General features: G+C 68.8%; 2 protein-coding genes across 8 annotated transcripts; one reads left to right on the forward strand and one right to left on the reverse strand.

Moving 5' to 3' along the window:
* Positions 1 to 248: 248 nt before the first annotated feature.
* On the forward strand, positions 249 to 10,479 carry ERCC2 (ERCC excision repair 2, TFIIH core complex helicase subunit). 6 transcript variants are annotated; one of them, XM_068909688.1, is made up of 23 exons: positions 249 to 313; positions 2,047 to 2,146; positions 2,247 to 2,324; positions 2,407 to 2,469; positions 2,567 to 2,680; positions 3,617 to 3,727; positions 4,504 to 4,620; positions 4,893 to 5,016; positions 5,134 to 5,230; positions 5,300 to 5,433; positions 5,922 to 6,090; positions 6,189 to 6,307; positions 6,896 to 6,965; positions 7,211 to 7,280; positions 7,534 to 7,635; positions 7,716 to 7,779; positions 7,928 to 8,049; positions 8,163 to 8,255; positions 8,332 to 8,404; positions 8,501 to 8,571; positions 9,257 to 9,400; positions 9,482 to 9,625; positions 9,730 to 10,479. In XM_068909688.1, the coding sequence occupies exons 1-23, from the start codon at positions 309 to 311 to the stop codon at positions 9,820 to 9,822; spliced, it is 2,277 nt and encodes a 758-aa protein (XP_068765789.1). In that variant the 5' UTR covers positions 249 to 308; the 3' UTR covers positions 9,823 to 10,479. The 6 variants fall into 6 exon arrangements, 4 of the variants coding, with proteins under 4 accessions (XP_068765789.1, XP_068765788.1, XP_068765790.1 ...); XM_068909687.1 differs by having other exon boundaries at positions 263 to 313; positions 4,890 to 5,016; XR_011134807.1 differs by lacking the exon at positions 7,716 to 7,779 and having other exon boundaries at positions 263 to 313; positions 4,890 to 5,016.
* Positions 10,480 to 10,485: 6 nt separating this feature from the next.
* KLC3 (kinesin light chain 3) lies at positions 10,486 to 17,006 on the reverse strand. Of its 2 annotated transcripts, none has more exons than XM_068909692.1 (11): positions 16,986 to 17,006; positions 14,767 to 15,007; positions 13,643 to 13,928; positions 12,991 to 13,207; positions 12,813 to 12,900; positions 12,304 to 12,405; positions 11,669 to 11,842; positions 11,499 to 11,586; positions 11,191 to 11,228; positions 10,942 to 11,069; positions 10,486 to 10,846 (listed from the first exon to the last, which is right to left on the reverse strand). In XM_068909692.1, the coding sequence occupies exons 2-11, from the start codon at positions 14,992 to 14,994 to the stop codon at positions 10,717 to 10,719; spliced, it is 1,479 nt and encodes a 492-aa protein (XP_068765793.1). In that variant the 5' UTR covers positions 14,995 to 15,007; positions 16,986 to 17,006; the 3' UTR covers positions 10,486 to 10,716. The 2 variants fall into 2 exon arrangements, with proteins under 2 accessions (XP_068765793.1, XP_068765792.1); XM_068909691.1 differs by lacking the exon at positions 16,986 to 17,006 and adding an exon at positions 16,923 to 16,952.
* Positions 17,007 to 17,626: the final 620 nt, after the last annotated feature.

Here is a 17,626-nt window from a genome sequence, read left to right on the forward strand (position 1 = left end):
CACCTTAACTCTGCCCGCTCGGTGGCTCAGCGCTCGACTCGCCGCGCTCCTCTCCGCGCTCTGCGCTCGATTGCTCCCTCCTGCTCGTGGGGTCTTTCCCGCCAGGGGAGGGGGCGAGCCCCGCCCCTCCGCCCTGATAGGCGGCGCGGGCGGCCAATCGGAAGGGAGAGGCGGGGCTGTGGAGAGGGCCGGAACGGGGAGGGGCGAGGCGGCCATCGGCCAATGAGGGGCGAGGCGGACCCAGGTGGGAACGGGCGGCGGGGGGCGGGGCCAGGCCGGGCCGGCGGCGCGTGAAGGCGGAGGGAGCCATGAAGTGAGCGGGGAAAGGCGGGGAGGAATCCCGGGGGATCCCGGTCACGGCCGGGGCCGCGGGAGGGGGGATCGGGGGGAACCAGGGGCCGCGGGAGGGCCGCGATCCCCGGTGGATCCCCGGCGGTGTCGGGGCCGCGGGAGGGCCGCGATCCCGGTGGATCCCCGGCGGTGTCGGGGCCGCGGGAGGGCCGCGATCCCGGTGGATCCCCGGCGGTGTCGAGGCCGCGGGAGAGCCGCGATCCCGGTGGATCCCCGGCGGTGTCGGGGCCGCGGGAGGGCCGCGATCCCCGGTGGATCCCCGGCGGTGTCGGGGCCGCGGGAGGGCCGCGATCCCCGGTGGATCCCCGGCGGTGTCGGGGCCGCGGGAGGGCCGCGATCCCCGGTGGATCCCCAGCGGTGTCGGGGCCGCGGGAGGGCCGCGATCCCCGGGGGATCCCCGGCGGTGTCGGGGCCGCGGGAGGGCCGCGATCCCCGGGGGATCCCCGGCGGTGTCGGGGCCGCGGGAGGGCCGCGATCCCCGGTGGATCCCCGGCGGTGTCGGGGCTGCGGGAGAGCCGCGATCCCCGGTGGATCCCCGGCGGTGTCGGGGCCGCGGGAGGGCCGCGATCCCGGTGGATCCCCGGCGGTGTCGGGTCTCGGGAGGGCCGCGATCCCCGGGGGATCCCCGGCAGTGTCGGGGCCGCGGGAGGGCCGCGATCCCCGGTGGATCCCCAGCGGTGTCGGGGTCTCAGGAGGGCCGCGATCCCCGGGGGATCCCCGGCGGTGTCGGGGCCGCGGGAGAGCCGCGATCCCCGGAGGATCCCCGGCGGTGTCGGGGCCGCGGGAGAGCCGCGATCCCCGGAGGATCCCCGGCGGTGTCGGGGCTGCGGGAAGACCGTGATCCCTGGGGACGCCAGGGTGAGGGGAGGGTTGGGATCTCGGGCAATGTCAAGGCGGGATCCTGGGGAATCCCAGCTGGTGCTGGGCAGGGAGAGGGCTGAGATCAAGGGGGATCCTTGGGAGAGGGAAGGACCACGGTCCCCGGGACTTCTGGTCACTGCTGGGGCCGCAGGAGAGCCGTGATCTTGGGGGATCCTTCGCAGTGCGGGGGTCACAGGTTGGGATCTCAGAGGATCCTGGGCATTGTCAGGGCTGCGGGATCCCCAGAGGGATCCTGGGCTGCGATCCCAGGAAATCCTGGGTGGTGTCAGGGCCACAGGAGGGCTGCGATCCCAGGGGATCCCAGTAGCTTTGATGGCATGGCAAGGCCGTGATGCTGGCAGGCGATGGAGATCCCGAAGGTCACAAGAGCATGGGCACATGGTGGATCTGGCACGGGGACTTCGCCCCGGCTGCGGCCCCGCTCCGGGAGGAGCCATCGGGGCCAGATCTGTCCCTGGAAAGGGATCTGCCGCGAGCTGGGGGTCCATGGCCCATGGCTGCAGAGAGGGTCCGTTTGGGGGCAGTGATTATGGTCAGGGACCAGCAGTGACAGCTGCTGACACCCCACTGGATCCTGCTGCCCCACCAGCCACCGGATCCCAGCCGGCTTCACGGATCCCCCAAAAAAACACCCGCAAAGGGGAGACAGCGAGGCCAAGCAGGAGCACGGCGACGGTGGGGGGAGAAGGGAGGAGGGGTCAGCCAGGCCGGGAGCAGGGCTACACGATCCAAGAGGGGACGCGGGGATCCTCGCCACGGAGGGATCTCGCCTGATCCCACCCCCTCATTTCCCTGACCCTCGTCTCTCCGCAGGCTCAACATCGATGGCCTCCTGGTGTATTTCCCGTACGACTACATCTACCCCGAGCAGTTCTCCTACATGCTGGAGCTCAAGAGGACCTTGGATGCCAAGGTGTGGCCGGAATCGGGTGATCCCCGGCGGGCTGGGAGCTGCCCGGCCCCGGGAGATGTCCCTGTCCCCCATGCTGGCATGACGCTGCTGCTCTCCGCAGGGTCATGGCGTGCTGGAGATGCCTTCGGGGACAGGGAAGACGGTGTCGCTGCTGTCCCTCATCGTTGCCTATCAGCGGGTGAGCGGCAACGCCGGATCCCAGCCGATCCCAGTTGATCTAGGCAGATCCTAGCGCTGCCTCTCTCTTCCTTCCTCCCCAGGCCCGGCCGTTGGACCTCACCAAGCTCATCTACTGCTCCCGCACGGTGCCGGAGATCGAGAAGGTGGGTTGCGAGGCTGGGGGTGGGGGCGAGTGGATCCCAGAGGGGATCCCCTGGGTGGGGGGCAGGGGATCTGGTGGCCCGACTGTCGTCGCCGCAGGTGATCGAGGAGCTGCGGAAGCTCATGGATTTCTACGAGAAGCAGCTGGGGGAGAAGGTGCCGTTCCTGGGGCTGGCGCTGAGCTCCAGGAAGAACCTGTGCATCCACCCCGAGGTGGGTGGCATGGTGGCAGCGCGCGGTGGCAGTGGGGGCAGGGTGGCAGTGGCGACAGCAGTGGCAGTGGCGACAGTGCTGGCAGAGCCCGGTGACAGTGGGCAGCAGAGCATGGGGACCCTGGGAGCTCCGGTGGCAGTGGGGTGAGAGCGCCCAGTAGCCCCAGTTGGCATTGTCCCATGGTGCTGGTGGCAGTGGGTGGCAGTCTCTGGTGGCCCCGGTGGCAGTGGGGATGGGGGTGGCAGTATCCGGTGGCAGTGGGGACGAGGGTGGCAGTGGATGGCAGTGTCCGGTGGCCCTGGTGGCAGTGGGGATGAGGGTGGCAGCAGGTGACAGTGGCCCGGAGGCCACAGTGGCAGTGGAGACAGGGGTGGCAGTGTCTGGTGGCCCTGATTGCAGTGGGGACAGAGGTGGCAGTGCCTGGTGGCCCCAGTGCCGGTCAGGACGGGAGTGGCAGTGGGTGGCAGTGCCTGGTGGCCCCAGTGGCAGTGGGGACAGGGATGGCAGTGCCTGGTGGCCCCAGTGGCAGTGGGGACGGAAGTGGCAGTGGGTGGCAGTGTGCGATGGCCCCAGTGGCAGTGGGGACGGGGATGGCAGTGCCCAGTGGCCCTGGTGGCAGTGGGGACGGGGGTGGCAGTGTGCGGTGTCCCCAGTGGCAGTGGGGACGGGGATGGCAGTGCACGGTGGCCCTGGTGGCAGTGGGGACAGGGGTGGCAGCAGGTGGCAGTGCCCAGTGTCCCCAGTGGCAGTGGGGATGGGGATGGCAGTGGGTGGTAGTGCGCGGTGGCCCCAGTGGCAGTGGGGACGGGGATGGCAGCACCCGGTGGCCCCGGTGGCAGTAGGGATGGGGATAGCAGTGCCCAGTGGCCCCAGTGGCAGTGGGGACGGGGGTGGCAGCAGGAGGTGGCAGCCTGGTGACAGCAGGCGGCGCGGCAGGTGTCCTTGCTGCGCTTCGGGAAGGAGGTGGACAGCAAGTGCCTGAGCTTGACGGCCTCCTACGTGCGGGCCCAGCACGACGGCACCCTGCCCACCTGCCGCTTCTACGAGGTGAGGGCGCCCGGGCACCTCGGGGACCTCCCGGACGGGTCCCTGCCACCCCGGGGGTTCCCCGTGTCCCTGCCACCTCCCAGGCACCCGAGGGTCCTCCCAGCTGGCTCCCAGACATCCCACGATCCCTCGTTCCCCGGTCAGCTCCTGGGATCCCTGGGGTCACCCTATTCCCTTGTCACCTCCCAGGCACCCAGGGGTCCCCCCAGCTGGCTCCTGGGCACCCTGAGGACCTCCCAGCTGGGTCCTTGCCACCTCAGGGGTCCCCCATGCCCCTGCCAGGCACCTGAGGGTCCCCCCAGCTAGCTCCTGGGCATCTTGGGATCCCCCGTTCCTCAGCAGCTCCTGGGATGCCTGGGGTCACCCTGTTTCCTTGCCAGTTCCTGGGCACCCTGGGGTCCTCCCAGCTGGGTCCCTACAACCCCGGGGATCCCCCATACCCCTTCCAGCACCCCGGCACCTCAGGGTCCCCCCAACTGGCTCCCAGACATCCCAGGATCCCTCATTGCCCAGGATCCCATTATTCCCTGGCTACTGGGTGCCGCTGGGCACCCCAGGGTCCTCCTGGCCAGCTCCCAGGCACCCCTGGGTCCTCCCCTTTCCCGGGCCAACTCCTAGGCACAGCCTTGTACTCCAGGGTCCCCCCAGCACCCGAGGGTCTTCCCATTTCCTCTCTGGCTCCTGGGCACCCCGGGGTCCCCCCCATTCCCCGCCCCATGTCCCGACTGCCTCCCGCACCCGCGGGTCCCTCCCACGCCCTCACCCTGCGCCCGCAGGAGTTCGACACCCACGGGCGCGAGGTGCCCATCCCCTACGGCATCTACAACCTGGACGACCTGAAGGCCCATGGGCGGCAGAAGGGCTGGTGTCCCTATTTCCTCGCCCGCTACTCGGTACGGGGTGGGGGTGGCACCCGCAGGGTGAGGCCGGGCAGGGTGCCAGAGCCCTTTCGGCTCAGCCTGGCAGCTCAGAGCCGGGTATCGGAGCAGGGAGAGGCTCCGGGAGCCGCCTGGGGTGGGATGCAGGCTCCGGGCTCCGGCACCACGGTGGTGGGATGGGGCCGGCTGCTCCGGGATGGCACATGCTGCCCTGCGGGACCCCGCGGGGCCGGGGCTGGGGGCTACGGGGGTGTTTTGTGACCTGATCCTCAGCGTCCCCCCAGCAGATCCTCCACGCCAACATCGTTGTCTACAGCTACCACTACCTGCTGGACCCCAAAATCGCTGACTTGGTCTCCAAGGAGCTGGCCAAGAAGTCAGTCGTGGTCTTTGATGAGGCTCACAACATCGGTGAGGTGCCCCCCCCTGGTTCCTGGTGTCCCCAAATGGGGACACGACCCCCCTGGGTGTCCCCTGGCGTCCTCCCGCTGTCGCCGGGAACGAGCCGGCCTCGTCTCGTCCCCGCAGACAACGTGTGCATCGACTCCATGGGGGTGAACATCACGCGCCGGACGCTGGACCGCTGCCAGGCCAACGTGGCCACGCTGCAGGCCACCATCCAGAAGTGAGCGTTCGCGGCCGTCCCCTGCGTCCCCCGCGCGTCCCCCTCGTCTCACCATTCCCTCCCCGGCAGGATCAAGGAGACGGACGCCCAGAGGCTGAAGGATGAGTACAGGCGGCTGGTGGAGGGCTTGCGGGAGGCCAACATCGCACGGGAGACCGATGTCTACCTCGCCAACCCCGTGCTGCCGGACGAGATCCTCCAGGGTACGTGGGGCCGGGGTGGCCGTCCCTTTCCTTGGGGTGCCCCCGAGCTCCGCTCCACCTGAGCGTGGCCACCCTGGGGGTCCCCAAGACCCTCTTGGGTGCAGGACTCCCACCTAGAGAGGTATTGCTCATGCTTGGAAGCCTTTTGGGGTGACCCCAGCCCCAAACCAGCCTCCGATACCCTCCGGTCTGCACTCCGGCCGGGCACGGCCACCCTATGGTGTCCCCAAGCCCCATCTGGGTGGGAGACCCCCTCCCCCAGAGAGGTATTGCTTGTGCTTGGAAGCCTTTTGGGGTGACCCCACCCCCGAACCAGCCTCCGATACCCTCCTCAGCCACCCTGCGAGGTCCCCGAGCCCCGTTTGGGTGGCACCCTGGAGAGGTATCACCCGTGCTCGGGAGCCCCGCAGTGAACCAGCGCTGGGGTAAAGCCCAGGCGGCACCGGCCCCGGCTCCGGGCCGCATCCTGAGTCGCGGCGTCCTCGCAGAGGCCGTGCCCGGGAGCATCCGGACGGCCGAGCACTTCGTGGGCTTCATGAAGCGCTTCCTGGAGTACCTGAAGGCCCGGGTGCGGGTGCAGCACGTGGTGCAGGAGAGTCCCCCGGCCTTCCTCAAGGACGTCTACGAGAAGGTGTGCATCGAGCGCAAACCGCTCCGGTAAGCGGCTCCCTCGCCCCTTCCCCGGGCGGGCCCTGGGGTGCCCTTCACCCCTCGAGGTGACGCGGACCCTGTCCCGGGGTGACGGGCGCCCCCAGGTTCTGCGCCGAGCGCCTGCGCTCGCTCCTGCGCACGCTGGAGATCGTGGACATGGCCGATTTCTCCGCCATCACCCTCATCGCGAATTTTGCCACCCTCGTCAGCACCTACGCCAAGGGTGAGCCGGACACCTGGGTCCCGCTGGCGGTGGCAGGCGAGGGGAGAGGGACAGTCCCTTTCTGGGGGAGCCTGGCGGTGGGTGCTGGGGTCTCCCAGCCCCCACGAGGTGCACGACTTGTGCCCGGGATATAAATACGACCTCAATCCCCAGCGCTCACTGATCCTATTAGTGCTAAGCGGCTTTGTCCCCTGCCACGCACACCTCGAGGTGACCTTAGGGATGGCTCAGCTGGGTGGCACCAGGCACAGGGCTCCAGCGCTGTTCCCAGTGGGTGCCCGGGTGGCCCCCACCCCACGTCCAGGCTGTGCCATGCCCTGCCAAAAACCCAGCTCTGGGGGATCATCGGGGTCTGGAGATGGTCCCTGAGCACCCATAGGTGGGGGGACGAGCACCCCTGGGTGGGGGGGGATGCTCCACGAGCCCCCTCCCCCAGTTGGGGTGGACCAACCCCCCCCCCCCCCCCCCCCATATGCTAAGCAGAGTCCTGGCAGGTCAGGCTGTGGATGGGTGACCCAGCTGGGTGACTGTTTGAGGGGGGGCACCGGCTGCACCCCAGCACTCAGAGTGCCCCCCCACCCCACCCAGGCTTCACCATCATCATCGAACCCTTCGATGACCGGACCCCAACCATCGCCAACCCCATCCTGCACTTCAGGTGTGGGCCTGGAGGGGACACGGGGCCGATGGGGGAGATGGGTTTGGGGGGGGCGCAGGGGTATCGGGGGGGCGCAGGAGGACATGGAGGGTCTGGGTCGAAGCTGGGGACACAGGGTGGATAGGGGACACAGACTGGAGAGGAGTCTGGGGGGGGCACAGGAGTTTAGGGGGCAAGAGGGATGCTGGGGGACAGTGGCGGTGCCTGAGGTGGCCCTGTCACCCGTCCCTGTCCCCCTGCCCCAGCTGCATGGACGCCTCCATCGCCATCAAGCCTGTCTTTGAGCGGTTCCAGTCCGTCATCATCACCTCAGGGGTGAGTCCCCAGCTCCCCGCTGTGTCCCCTGGCCCCCCGATGTCCCCCATGTGCCCTGGCTCCCCTGTGTCCCCTATGTCCCCCAGCACTTTGTGTCACCCTTGTTCCCGTGTCCCCTTTGGCACCCTGCATCCCCCCGCCATGTCCGCCATGTCTTCCCTTTTCCCCGTTGTCCCCTCCGTGTCCCCACCAGGGCCACAGGGCCCAGCAAGGGTGTCCCCAGCCCCATGTACCCTCTCTCTTCCCTCCCTAGACTCTCTCGCCACTGGATATTTACCCTAAAATCCTGGATTTCCGTCCCGTCACCATGGCGACCTTCACCATGACGCTGGCCCGGACCTGCCTCTGCCCCATGGTGAGCAGGGAAGGGGGAGCCGACTCGGAGTTGGGGACAATGGGGGACCCCCTTGTCACTGGCGTCCCTGTCCCTTGCAGATTGTGGGCCGTGGGAACGACCAGGTGGCCATCAGCTCCAAGTTTGAGACACGCGAGGACATCGGTAGGGGGCAGGGACGGGGGGATATAGGGCTAGAGAGGACAGGGACAGGGGGATGTAGAGCTGTGGGGACAGGGACAGGGGGGCTGGGAGGGGTGATGGCCAGGGCAGCGGGGGCGCGCAGAGCTGACGGGACATCCCGTGGCCGCAGCCGTCATCCGCAACTACGGCAACTTGCTGCTGGAGATGTCGGCAGTGGTCCCCGATGGCATCGTCGCCTTCTTCACCAGCTACCAGTACATGGAGAACATCGTGGCCTCGTGGTACGAGCAGGTACGGGCACCTGCTGCGCTGGCACCCAGCCCCGCAGCGCGTCCCCTGGGGTGGCCCGGGGTCACCCGGGGCCACGGCGCGGCTCTGCCCTCACGCCCGTGTCCCCCTCGCAGGGCATCTTGGAGAACATCCAGAGGAACAAGCTCATCTTCATCGAGACGCAGGACGGGGCCGAGACCAGCATGGCTCTGGAGAAGTACCAGGAGGTGGGTGCTGCCGGTTCCGGGGCGGATGGGTGCCCCCACCCGTCGGTGCCCTGCCTGATGCCGGGGTGCTTCGCAGGCCTGCGAGAACGGCCGGGGTGCCATCCTGCTCTCCGTGGCCCGGGGCAAGGTGTCAGAGGGTATCGACTTCGGTGAGTGCCAGTGTCTGGTCTGGGGACGCGTGGCAGCGGGTGGCTGTGGCCGCCAGGGTGCAGAGCCACCCTGAGCACCTGCTTCGCTGCCCGCAGTGCACCACTACGGCCGGGCCGTCATCATGTTCGGGGTGCCCTATGTCTACACCCAGAGCCGCATCCTCAAGGTGAGCGAGGGCAGGGCACCCGGAGGGGACAGTGGGGCACCCCATGGGCAGAGCTGGGGGCCCCAAGGGCACAGCCAGGCACCCAAGGGACCCAGCTGGGCACCCCAGGAACATAGTGGGGCACCCTGGGGACATGGCAGGGCACAGCTGGGCACCCAAAGGACACAGCTGGGCACCCCAGGGACATAGTGGGGCACCCTGGGGACACAGCAGGGCACAGCCGGGCACCCAAAGGACATGGCTGGGCACCCCAGGGTCATGGCCAGGCATCCTAGGGGTACAGTGGGGCACCCTGGGGATACAGTGGGGCACCCATGGGTCACAGTTAAGTACCTTGGGTCACAACGGAATACGGTGGGGCACCCAAGGGACAGAGCTGGGTACCCATGGGGTACAGTTGGGCACCCCAGGGGCACAGTCAGGTACCCACAGACACGGCCAGGCAACCAAGGGACACAGTGGGACACAGGCAGGCACCCGCGGGGCACAGCTGGGCACCCTGGGGACACAGTGGGGCCCCCAGGGGCACAGCCAGGCACCCAAGGGACACGGGCACAGCCAGGCAGCCATGGGGCACAGCTGAGCATCCCAGGGACACAGTGGGACACCCCGTAGGCACCCACAGGGCACAGCAGGGCACCCAGCAGGCTCTGCCCTCCCTGGCACCCCCGTCTCGCCCCTCCAGGCCCGGCTCGAGTACCTCCGCGACCAGTTCCAGATCCGGGAGAACGATTTCCTCACCTTCGACGCCATGCGCCACGCCGCCCAGTGCGTGGGCCGGGCCCTGCGTGGCAAGACCGACTACGGCCTCATGATCTTCGCCGACAAGGTGGGGCGCCGGAGGCGGGTGCCGACGGGGCTGGGGACCGGGCACCAGCACCCACGCTCTGCCCCGGCCCTTCTCCCGTAGCGTTTCGCCCGGGCCGACAAACGGGGCAAGCTGCCGCGTTGGATCCAGGAGCACATCACCGACTCCAACCTCAACCTCACCGTGGACGAGGCCGTGCAGGTGGCCAAGTTCTTCCTGCGCCAGATGGCCCAGCCCTTCCACAAGGTGCGGAGCGCCGGGGCTGGTGGGGGGGGCCAGAGGCGACGGGAGAGGTCGCGGGCATCGCCGGGGTGCCCCCACTCACCTGCCGTCCCCCTGCCCGGCGCCAGGAGGACCAGCTGGGGCTGTCCCTGCTCACGCTGGAGCAACTGCAGTCGGAGGAGATTTTGCAGCGGATCGAGCAGATCGCACAGCAAGTGTGAGCCCGCGCTCAGAGCTGCGGGTTGGAGAGCGGATCCCCCCTCACTGCAGTCGGAGCTGCAGGTCGGAGAGCGGATCCCACCCACCTTGCCCTGCCGCGCTCAGAGCTGCGGGTCGGAGCCCGGATCCCCCCTCACTGCAGTCGGAGCTGCAGGTCAGAGAGCGGATCCTGCCTCCCCTACCGCCGCACTCGGAGCTGCAGGTCGGAGCCCGGATCCCTCCCTGCTGCTGCGCTCGGAGCTGCACATTGGAGCCCGGATCCCCCTCACACTGCGATCTGAGCTGCACGTCGGAGCCCGGATCGCCCATCTGCTGCGCTTGGAGCTGCAGGTTGGAGCCTGGATCCCCCCCCACCGTGCACGGAGCTGCGCGTCGGAGCCCGGCTCCCCCCACGCCACAGTCGGAGCCACGTGTCGGAGCTCAGATCCCGCCCCCAGCTGTGCTCGGAGCTGCAGGTCGGAGCCTGGATTCCCCCCTGCACTGTGCACGGAGCTGCACGTTGGAGCCCGGATCCCCCCCCAGCTGCACTCGGAGCTGGATGTTCAGTCCCGGCACTTCCCGCCGGCTCCCTGCCGTGCAGGGACTCTTGGTTTGCCTTTTTTTTTGTATTCAAGCCTCAAAATAAAGCTACCGCCGGTGGCAGGAGCCCCCGGCTCAGACCCTGCTGCATCTCTGCCCTTTATTCCCCACTGCAACACCCAGGTCCCTGCTACAGCCTCTAAATACGATAAATGCGGAGCCTCGGCCGCGGCACCCAAGGGTGCGCAACATGGGTGCCCACAGCCGGCTCTGTTTCCAAGCCCAAAGGTGGCTGCTCGCCACGGGCGGACAGACGGGCAGATGGACGGACTGATGGACGGAGGGGGGGCTCCCGCCACGCGGGTGCCGGCGCCAGCTCAGCCATCGTGTGCAAGGTCATGGGTGCTGGCGCTGAGGGTGCGAGTCTCGGGCAGGGGCTGCTCGGGGACCGGAGCTGCCGGGTGCTCGCCCATGTGCAGCACGTTGAGGGAGCTGGCACGCTTGAGCCTGCCGGGATGGGAAGGAGAAGACACTTGGCACCCGGCTCCGGGGCACCCTAGGGTGCCTGAGCCACCACCCTGGGATGCCCGGAGCCGCCTTACCCGGGTTTGGGGGCAGCACCGCGGGCACCCTCCCCTCGGAGCCGCGACACCAGCTTCTCGCTTCCGCGCCGGATGGACTCCCGCAGCTTGGAGAAGGAGCTGCTCCGCTGCAGGGCACCCTTGGGTGCCTGGGGGGGGAGCCGGGGAAGGTGTCTGGGTACCTGGGGTGTCCTGGGAACCAGGCAGGGTCCCCCCACCCCATCTGGGTCCCCAGGGTGCTCTGGGACCCCCCCCCCCCAGGCAACTTACCCTGCTTGGAGAGGCGATGCTGGCCTGGCCGGAGTCACCTGGGCAGAGAGAGGGGTCAAGAGTGGGACACGTGGCTCCCCCTGCCCCATGCCACCCATGTCCCCCTGCACCCCATAGCCAGGGTGGCTCCCTCCTCCCCATCACCCCCATACCTAGGGTCACCCATGTCCCCTTGCACCCCATGCTCAGGGTCACCCATGGCCAGGGTCACCCATGGTCCCTTGCACCCCATGCTCAGGGTCACCCATGTTCCCTGACCCCCCCCAACCTGGTGCAGCACCCACGGGTGCCCCCCCCCTGCGGCTCACCCTGGGCACCCAGCTCGTGTGAGCTCAGGATCTCCTTGTAGAGGGCCTCGGCCTCCTTGTACTTGCCCTGCTTGAGGTAGGAGGAGGCCTGGGGGGCAGGGGAAGAGTGGGCATCAGCAGGCACCCATGGCTGCCACGGGGCGTCTCCCCAGGGTGCCATGGGACCCTACCAGGTTGGTCTTGGTCTTGGCCACGGTGGGGTCGCGGGGGCCCAGGCGCCGCTCGTAGATGCGCAGTGCCCGCCCGTAGTAGCCCTCCACCTCGCCAAACTTGCCCTGGTTCTGGCAGAGCAGCGCCAGGTTGTTGAGCTGCTTTGCCACATCAGGGTGCTCCGCACCCAGCACCTGGGGGGGAGGAGGCAAAAGAAAGGGGTTATGGGTGCTTTGCACCCACCACCTAAGGGTGAGGAGAGGTGGGTATGGGTGCTCAGCTCCTGGGGGCCAGGAGAGGTAGTTATGGGTGTTTTGCACCCACCACCTAAGGGTGAGGAGAGGTGGGTATGGGTGTTCAGCTCCTGGGGGGCCAGAAGAGGTAGTTATGGGTGCTCTGCACCCACCACCTAAGGGTGAGGAGAGGTGGGTATGGGTGTTCAGCTCCTGGGGGGGCCAGGAGAGGTAGTTATGGGTGCTCTGCACCCAACACCTGGTGGGCATGGGGCTGGTGTGCAGCAGGGCAGGCATGGGGCTGGGACAGGTGGGGTGCTAGAGCTCAATGGCTGTGCCAGAGCCACCCCACAGGGTGGCCATGCCCATGGGGTGGCCATCCCCGTAGGGTGCCCACGCCATCCCCGCAGCACCCATGGGACCTTCTCACGGATCTCCAGCGCCCGCTTGCACAGCGGCTCGGCCTCCCGGAAGCGGCCCCGCTTGCCGTACAGCACCGCCAGGTTGTTCAGTGTCGCCGCAACCTGCGGGGACAGGGGCAGGATGGGACCCATCCCCCCCCCCCCCCCAGGTACCCCCTCCCCCAGGCACCAGCACCCCGGGGACATGGACAACCCCTGAGAAACCCTTGGACATCCTGAGGACACGGACCACCATTGACACCCTAGGGACACGGACTGCCCAGGAACCCCCCTGGTCACCCTGGGGGACATGGACCTCCCCCCCCCCCCCGCCCAGGAACCAGCACCTTGGGGTCACAGACCCCCAGGCTCCCTCGGGGACAGTGGGACACAGACACCCCCCCCCCCCAGTCATCCACCTGCCACCCTCAGGGGACAGGAACTTGTCCCCTCCCTAGGCCCCCCAATGGGTGACATCAAACCCTATCCCCTTCCCAGGACACCCCAAGGGGGTGCAGGACCCCACTCACGGCTGGGTGCTCGGCGCCCAGCGTCTGCTCCCGGATGCCCAGAGCGTCATTGAGCAGGTCCGTGGCCTCCTTGTACTTGTTCTGGTCCCTGCAGCGGGCCGGCGGGCGAGGGGTGGGCGAGGGGTGCCGGCCCGGCACCCACCATGCCACCAGTACCCATCGCCTGCCTGGCCCTCACCTGTACACCAGGGCGAGGATGTTGAGCAAGGTGGCCACGTCGGGATGGCGGTGGCCCGAGCTCTTCTCCAGGTCCTCGAGCGCCTGCTTGCAGAGGGGCACGGCCACCTCGTAGCGGCCCTGCGCCGCGTACTGGATCACCAGGTTGTGCAGGGTGCGCAGCCGCGCCGGGATCTCGTAGCCGCTGGGTGCCACCGCCGCCACCGAGGCCGGGGGCCCTGAGGGAACAGTGGTGTCGGAGCCCAGCATGGCCGAGGAGGAGAACATGGAGCTGGCATGGCCATGGAGGACATGGAGCTGGGCATAGAGCTTGGTATGGCCATGGAGAAGGACATGGATGTTGGGCATGGAGCTTGGTATGGCCATGGAGAAGGATATGGAGCTGGATATGGCCATGGAGAAGGATATGGAGCTGGACACAGCCATGGAGAAGGACATGGAGCTGGCCATGGAGCTAGGCACTGCCATGGAGAATATGGAGCTGGATACGGCCATGGAGAAGGACGCAGAGATGGACATGGCCATGAAGGAGGACACGGAGCTGGGCATGGTCATGGAGATGGTCATGGTCATGGCCATGTGGAAGGACATAGAGCCGGGCATGAGGAAGGACACAGCCATGGAGAAGGATGGGACCCCGGGCACCTCCCTACCTTCGTCCTGCTCGTCCTCGTCACCGCCGAAGAGCGAGGCCAGGCTGTCCTTGCGATCAGCGTCACGGGGCAATGAGGGGCGCCGGGGGCGGCCGGCAAGCTCCAGGCGCCGGGTGTCCTCCTGGAGGCGGGCAACGGCCTCCTGGCTGCACCCGAGCCGGGACCGGGCACCCGCCAGCTCCTCCTGCAGCCACAGGTTCTCCTGGGCCAGGCGGGTGGCCTGCGCCCGCAGCCGCTGCCGCTCGGCCTCCAGCGCCCCGACGTGCGCCCACAGCCCCAGCAGCAGCTGGGGGCAGAGGGAGGGTGTCGGGCACGGATGGGGCACCTGGCACCTGCTCTAGCACCCAGCTCTGGCTCCAGCACCCATCCAGGCTCCAGCACCTGGCTCTAGCACCCAGCACCTAGCTGTAGCACCCAGCATCCATCCCAGCTCTAGCACCCAGCACTTGGATCTAGCACCCAGCTCTGGCTCTAGCACCCATCCCAGCTCTAGCACCCAGCTCTGGTACCCAGTACCCATCCCAGCTCCAGTGCCCAGCTCTAGCACCCACCACTCGGCTCTAGCACCCATCTCAGCTCCAGCACTTGGCTCTAGCACCCAGCTCTGGTACCCAGCACCCATCCCAGCTCTAGCACTTGGCTCTAGCACCCAGCTCTGGTACCCAGCACCCATCCCAGCTCTAGCACTTGGCTCTAGCACCCAGCTCTGGTACCCCGCACCCATCCCAGCTCTAGCACCCAGCTCTGGTACCCAGCACCCATCCCAGCTCCAGCACTTGGCTCTAGCACCCACCACTTGGCTCTAGCACCCATCCCAGCTCCAGCACTTGACTCTAGCACCCAGCTCTGGTACCCAGCACCCATCCCAGCTCTAGCACCCAGCTCTGGTACCCAGCACCCATCCCAGCTCCAGCACCCAACTCTAGCACCCAGCACTCAGCTCTAGTACCCAGCACCCATCCCAGCTCCGGTATCCAGCTCTAGCATCCAACTCCAGCACCTGTCCCAGCTCTAGCACCCAGCTCTGGCTCCGGCACCCACCCTGGCTCCAGCAGCCAGCGCCGTCCCAGCAGCCCACCTCTAGCACCTAACACCCACCCAGCACCCACCCGCCCGCCGCGTACCTCCGCTTCGTCCAGGCCCAGCTCGATGCCGTCAAGCGAGCGCCGCGCCAGCTCCCGCTTCTCGGCCAGCAGCTCCGGGGTGTCGCAGGGTGCCCCCGGCTCCAGCACCCGCAGCAGCTGGCGGCTCTCGGTGCGCAGCGCCTCCAGCCCCTTCACCACCTGCCGGGTGCCCGTCACCAGGGCGTCGGGTGCCGGGCGGCCCGCCGGGTCCCCGCCGGGTGCTGCCATGGGGCTGTCGAGCCTGCGGGAGCGGAGGGGTGGGAGGGGGTCACCGCGCTGCAGGGATGGGTGCTGAGATGGGCACGGGTGGCCGGGCTGGGCATGGGTGCTGCTTTTGGGCACAGGCGTCATGCATGGGTGTCATGCATGGGTGCCATGCACGGGTGACATCCATGGGTGCCATGCACAGGTGTCAGAGCCAGGCATGGATGTCACGCATGGGTGCTGGGCATGGGTGCCATGCACAGGTGCCAGTGGTGGGCATGGGTGTCAGGCACGGGTGCTGTAGGCGGGTATGGGTGCTGGGCTTGGATCCCATGCACGGGTGCCGAAGCCAGGCATGGATGTCTCTTATGGGTGCTGGGCACAGGTGCCAGAGGTGGGCACGGGGGTCAGGCATGGGTGCTGGGCACGGGTGCTGGAGCTGGGCAAGGGTGCCATGCATGCGTGTCAGAAGCAGGCATGGGTGCCATGCACGGGTGCCGGGCACGGGTGCCAGAGGTGGGCATGGGTGACATGCACAGGTGACATGCACGGATGCCAGAGGTGGGCATGGGTGTCATGCACGGGTGTCATGCACGGGTGCTGGAGGCAGACATGGGTGCTGGCCCTGGATGCACGGGTGCCAGAGCCAGCCATGGATATCTTGCACGGGTGCAGGCACGGGTGCCAGAGCCGGGCAGAGGAGCCTGCACCCAGCAGGGGTGCGGTGCCCCGGGGCGGCTCTGCCCGGGTGATGCGGCCAGCGTGCCCACGCTCGCCCACGGGCGCCACGTGCAAAGGCCTCGTGCACCCACGCCCCAGCTCACGTGCGCCCACCTTGGCCCACACGTGCAGCCTGGTTTTGCACACGTATGTGCACGCGCAATGCCCCCCTCCCCCAGCCCAGCCACCTGGCCTGGCACCATCTCCAGGCTTGCACGCTCGCGTGCATACTCTCAGCCCTCGCCCGGGGCTTTGCACAAACCCGGCTTTGTGTCACCCATGTTGCACTTGTGCGTGCACACAAAACCTCGACTTTGCATTCGCATGTGTGCACACAAGCTAGCTTTGCACACACAATCACACGCCCGGGCGTGCACAACTGGGCTTTGCACACACAACCTGCCTTTGCACTCACGCGTGCATGCCCCACCTGGTTTTGCAATGGTGCACGCGCACTAAAACCGGGCTTTGCACTCGCACGTGCACGCCACCAGGCTTTGCACGCGCATGTGCCTGTACGACTGGGCTTTGCACGCACAACCCAGCTTCGCACGCCCACGGGCCCACACACCCGGGCTTTGTGGGCAGAGGCACATGCGTGTGCCCCCCCCCCACTTTGCACGTGTGTGCGCGTGCAAACGCAACCCCCCCCTTCTTGCACACCGGTGATCACACCCGCCCCCACCTTTTGCGCACCCTTGCACGCCCGCGTGCACGCGCCCCCTCCCGTGCACGCGCCCCGCCCCACCCCCGGCAAGCGCATGCGCACACGCGCCCATCCCCCTTGCACGCGCGCCCCCCTCCCTTCGCAGTCGTGCGCATGCGCACGCGCCCCTCCCCGGCCCCCCCTCCCGGCCCCCCCCGCGCGCATGCGCACGCGACCATCCACAGCCCCCCGCCCCTCCCGCGCGCATGCGCCGTGGGTCCCCCCGCCCCGCCCCGCCCCGCCCCGCCCCGCGCGCGCCCCCCGGCCCGGCCCCACCGGCGGTGGCGGCACCGGGCGGAGCCCCCCGGTCGGCTCGGGCCGAGCCAGCGCAGCGCACCGGGAGCGGGAGAGCCCGACGCCCCCCCCCCCAACCCGCTCCCGGACCGGACCCCCCCCACACACACACACACCTCTTCCCCCAAAACCGGACACCCCCTCCCACCTTCAAAACCGGTATCTTCCCTCCCCACCCCCCCCCCGGGAGCGAAACCGGCGGCCCCGGCTCGAACCGGCCGCCCGTACGCACCTGCCGCCGGGCTCCGGCATCGCCGCCTCCCCCCCCTCCCGCCCCTCGGCCACCGCCGCTCACCTGCGGCCGCCGCCGCCCCACAATGCCCCGCGCGCCGCCCCCGCCGCCGCCATCTTGGGCCGCCTCAGCGGGAGCGGGGGGCGCCCTGAGGCGGCCCCGGGAGAGGGGGGGGCACCGCCGGGGTTAGGGGGCACCCCAAGGACAAGGGGACCCCCCCAGTGCTATGGGGCACCCTATTGGCACCCCCGTCCCACCCTGGGGGGCTCCGGACCCCCCCCCGCCCACCCCAGGGGCACCCAGACCCCCCCATACCCACCCTGGGGGGCTCCAGACCACCCCCTGCCCACTTCAGGGGCACCCAGACCCCCCCCATACCCACCTTGGGGGGCTCTGGACCCCCCCCGCCCACCCCAGGGGCACCCAGACCCCCCCATACCCACCCTGGGGGGCTGCAGGACTTCCCAATGCCCACCCTGGGGTCACCCATACCCACCCTGGGGAGCTCCAGACCCCCCCGTGCCCACCCTGGGGTCACCCAGACCTCCCCATACCCACCCTGTGGGGGTTCCAGGCCCCCCCATGCCCATTCTGGCGTCACCTAGACCCCCCCATACACACCCTGGGGACACCCAGACAGCCCCCCCACGTACACTCCGGGGGTACCGAGGTGTCCCTCACCCCCCCCACCCTGCCATGGGTGC

Source organism: Struthio camelus, chromosome 16, assembly GCF_040807025.1.
Source record: "Struthio camelus isolate bStrCam1 chromosome 16, bStrCam1.hap1, whole genome shotgun sequence".
NCBI classification, from domain to species: Eukaryota; Metazoa; Chordata; class Aves; order Struthioniformes; family Struthionidae; genus Struthio; species Struthio camelus.

Excerpts from the sequence above, each read along its gene's own strand:
- KLC3 (XM_068909691.1), bottom strand. The coding sequence starts at position 16,942 with ATGCCGGAGCCCGGCGGCAG. Across the intron at positions 13,929-14,766 it reads TGGGCCTGGACGAAGCGGAG|CTGCTGCTGGGGCTGTGGGC; the intron begins GTACGCGGCGGG and ends CTCTGCCCCCAG. Across the intron at positions 11,843-12,303 it reads CGCTGGAGATCCGTGAGAAG|GTGCTGGGTGCGGAGCACCC; the intron begins GTCCCATGGGTG and ends CCTCCCCCCCAG.
- ERCC2 (XM_068909687.1), top strand. Across the intron at positions 2,325-2,406 it reads TCATCGTTGCCTATCAGCGG|GCCCGGCCGTTGGACCTCAC; the intron begins GTGAGCGGCAAC and ends CTTCCTCCCCAG. Across the intron at positions 5,434-5,921 it reads GCCGGACGAGATCCTCCAGG|AGGCCGTGCCCGGGAGCATC; the intron begins GTACGTGGGGCC and ends GCGTCCTCGCAG.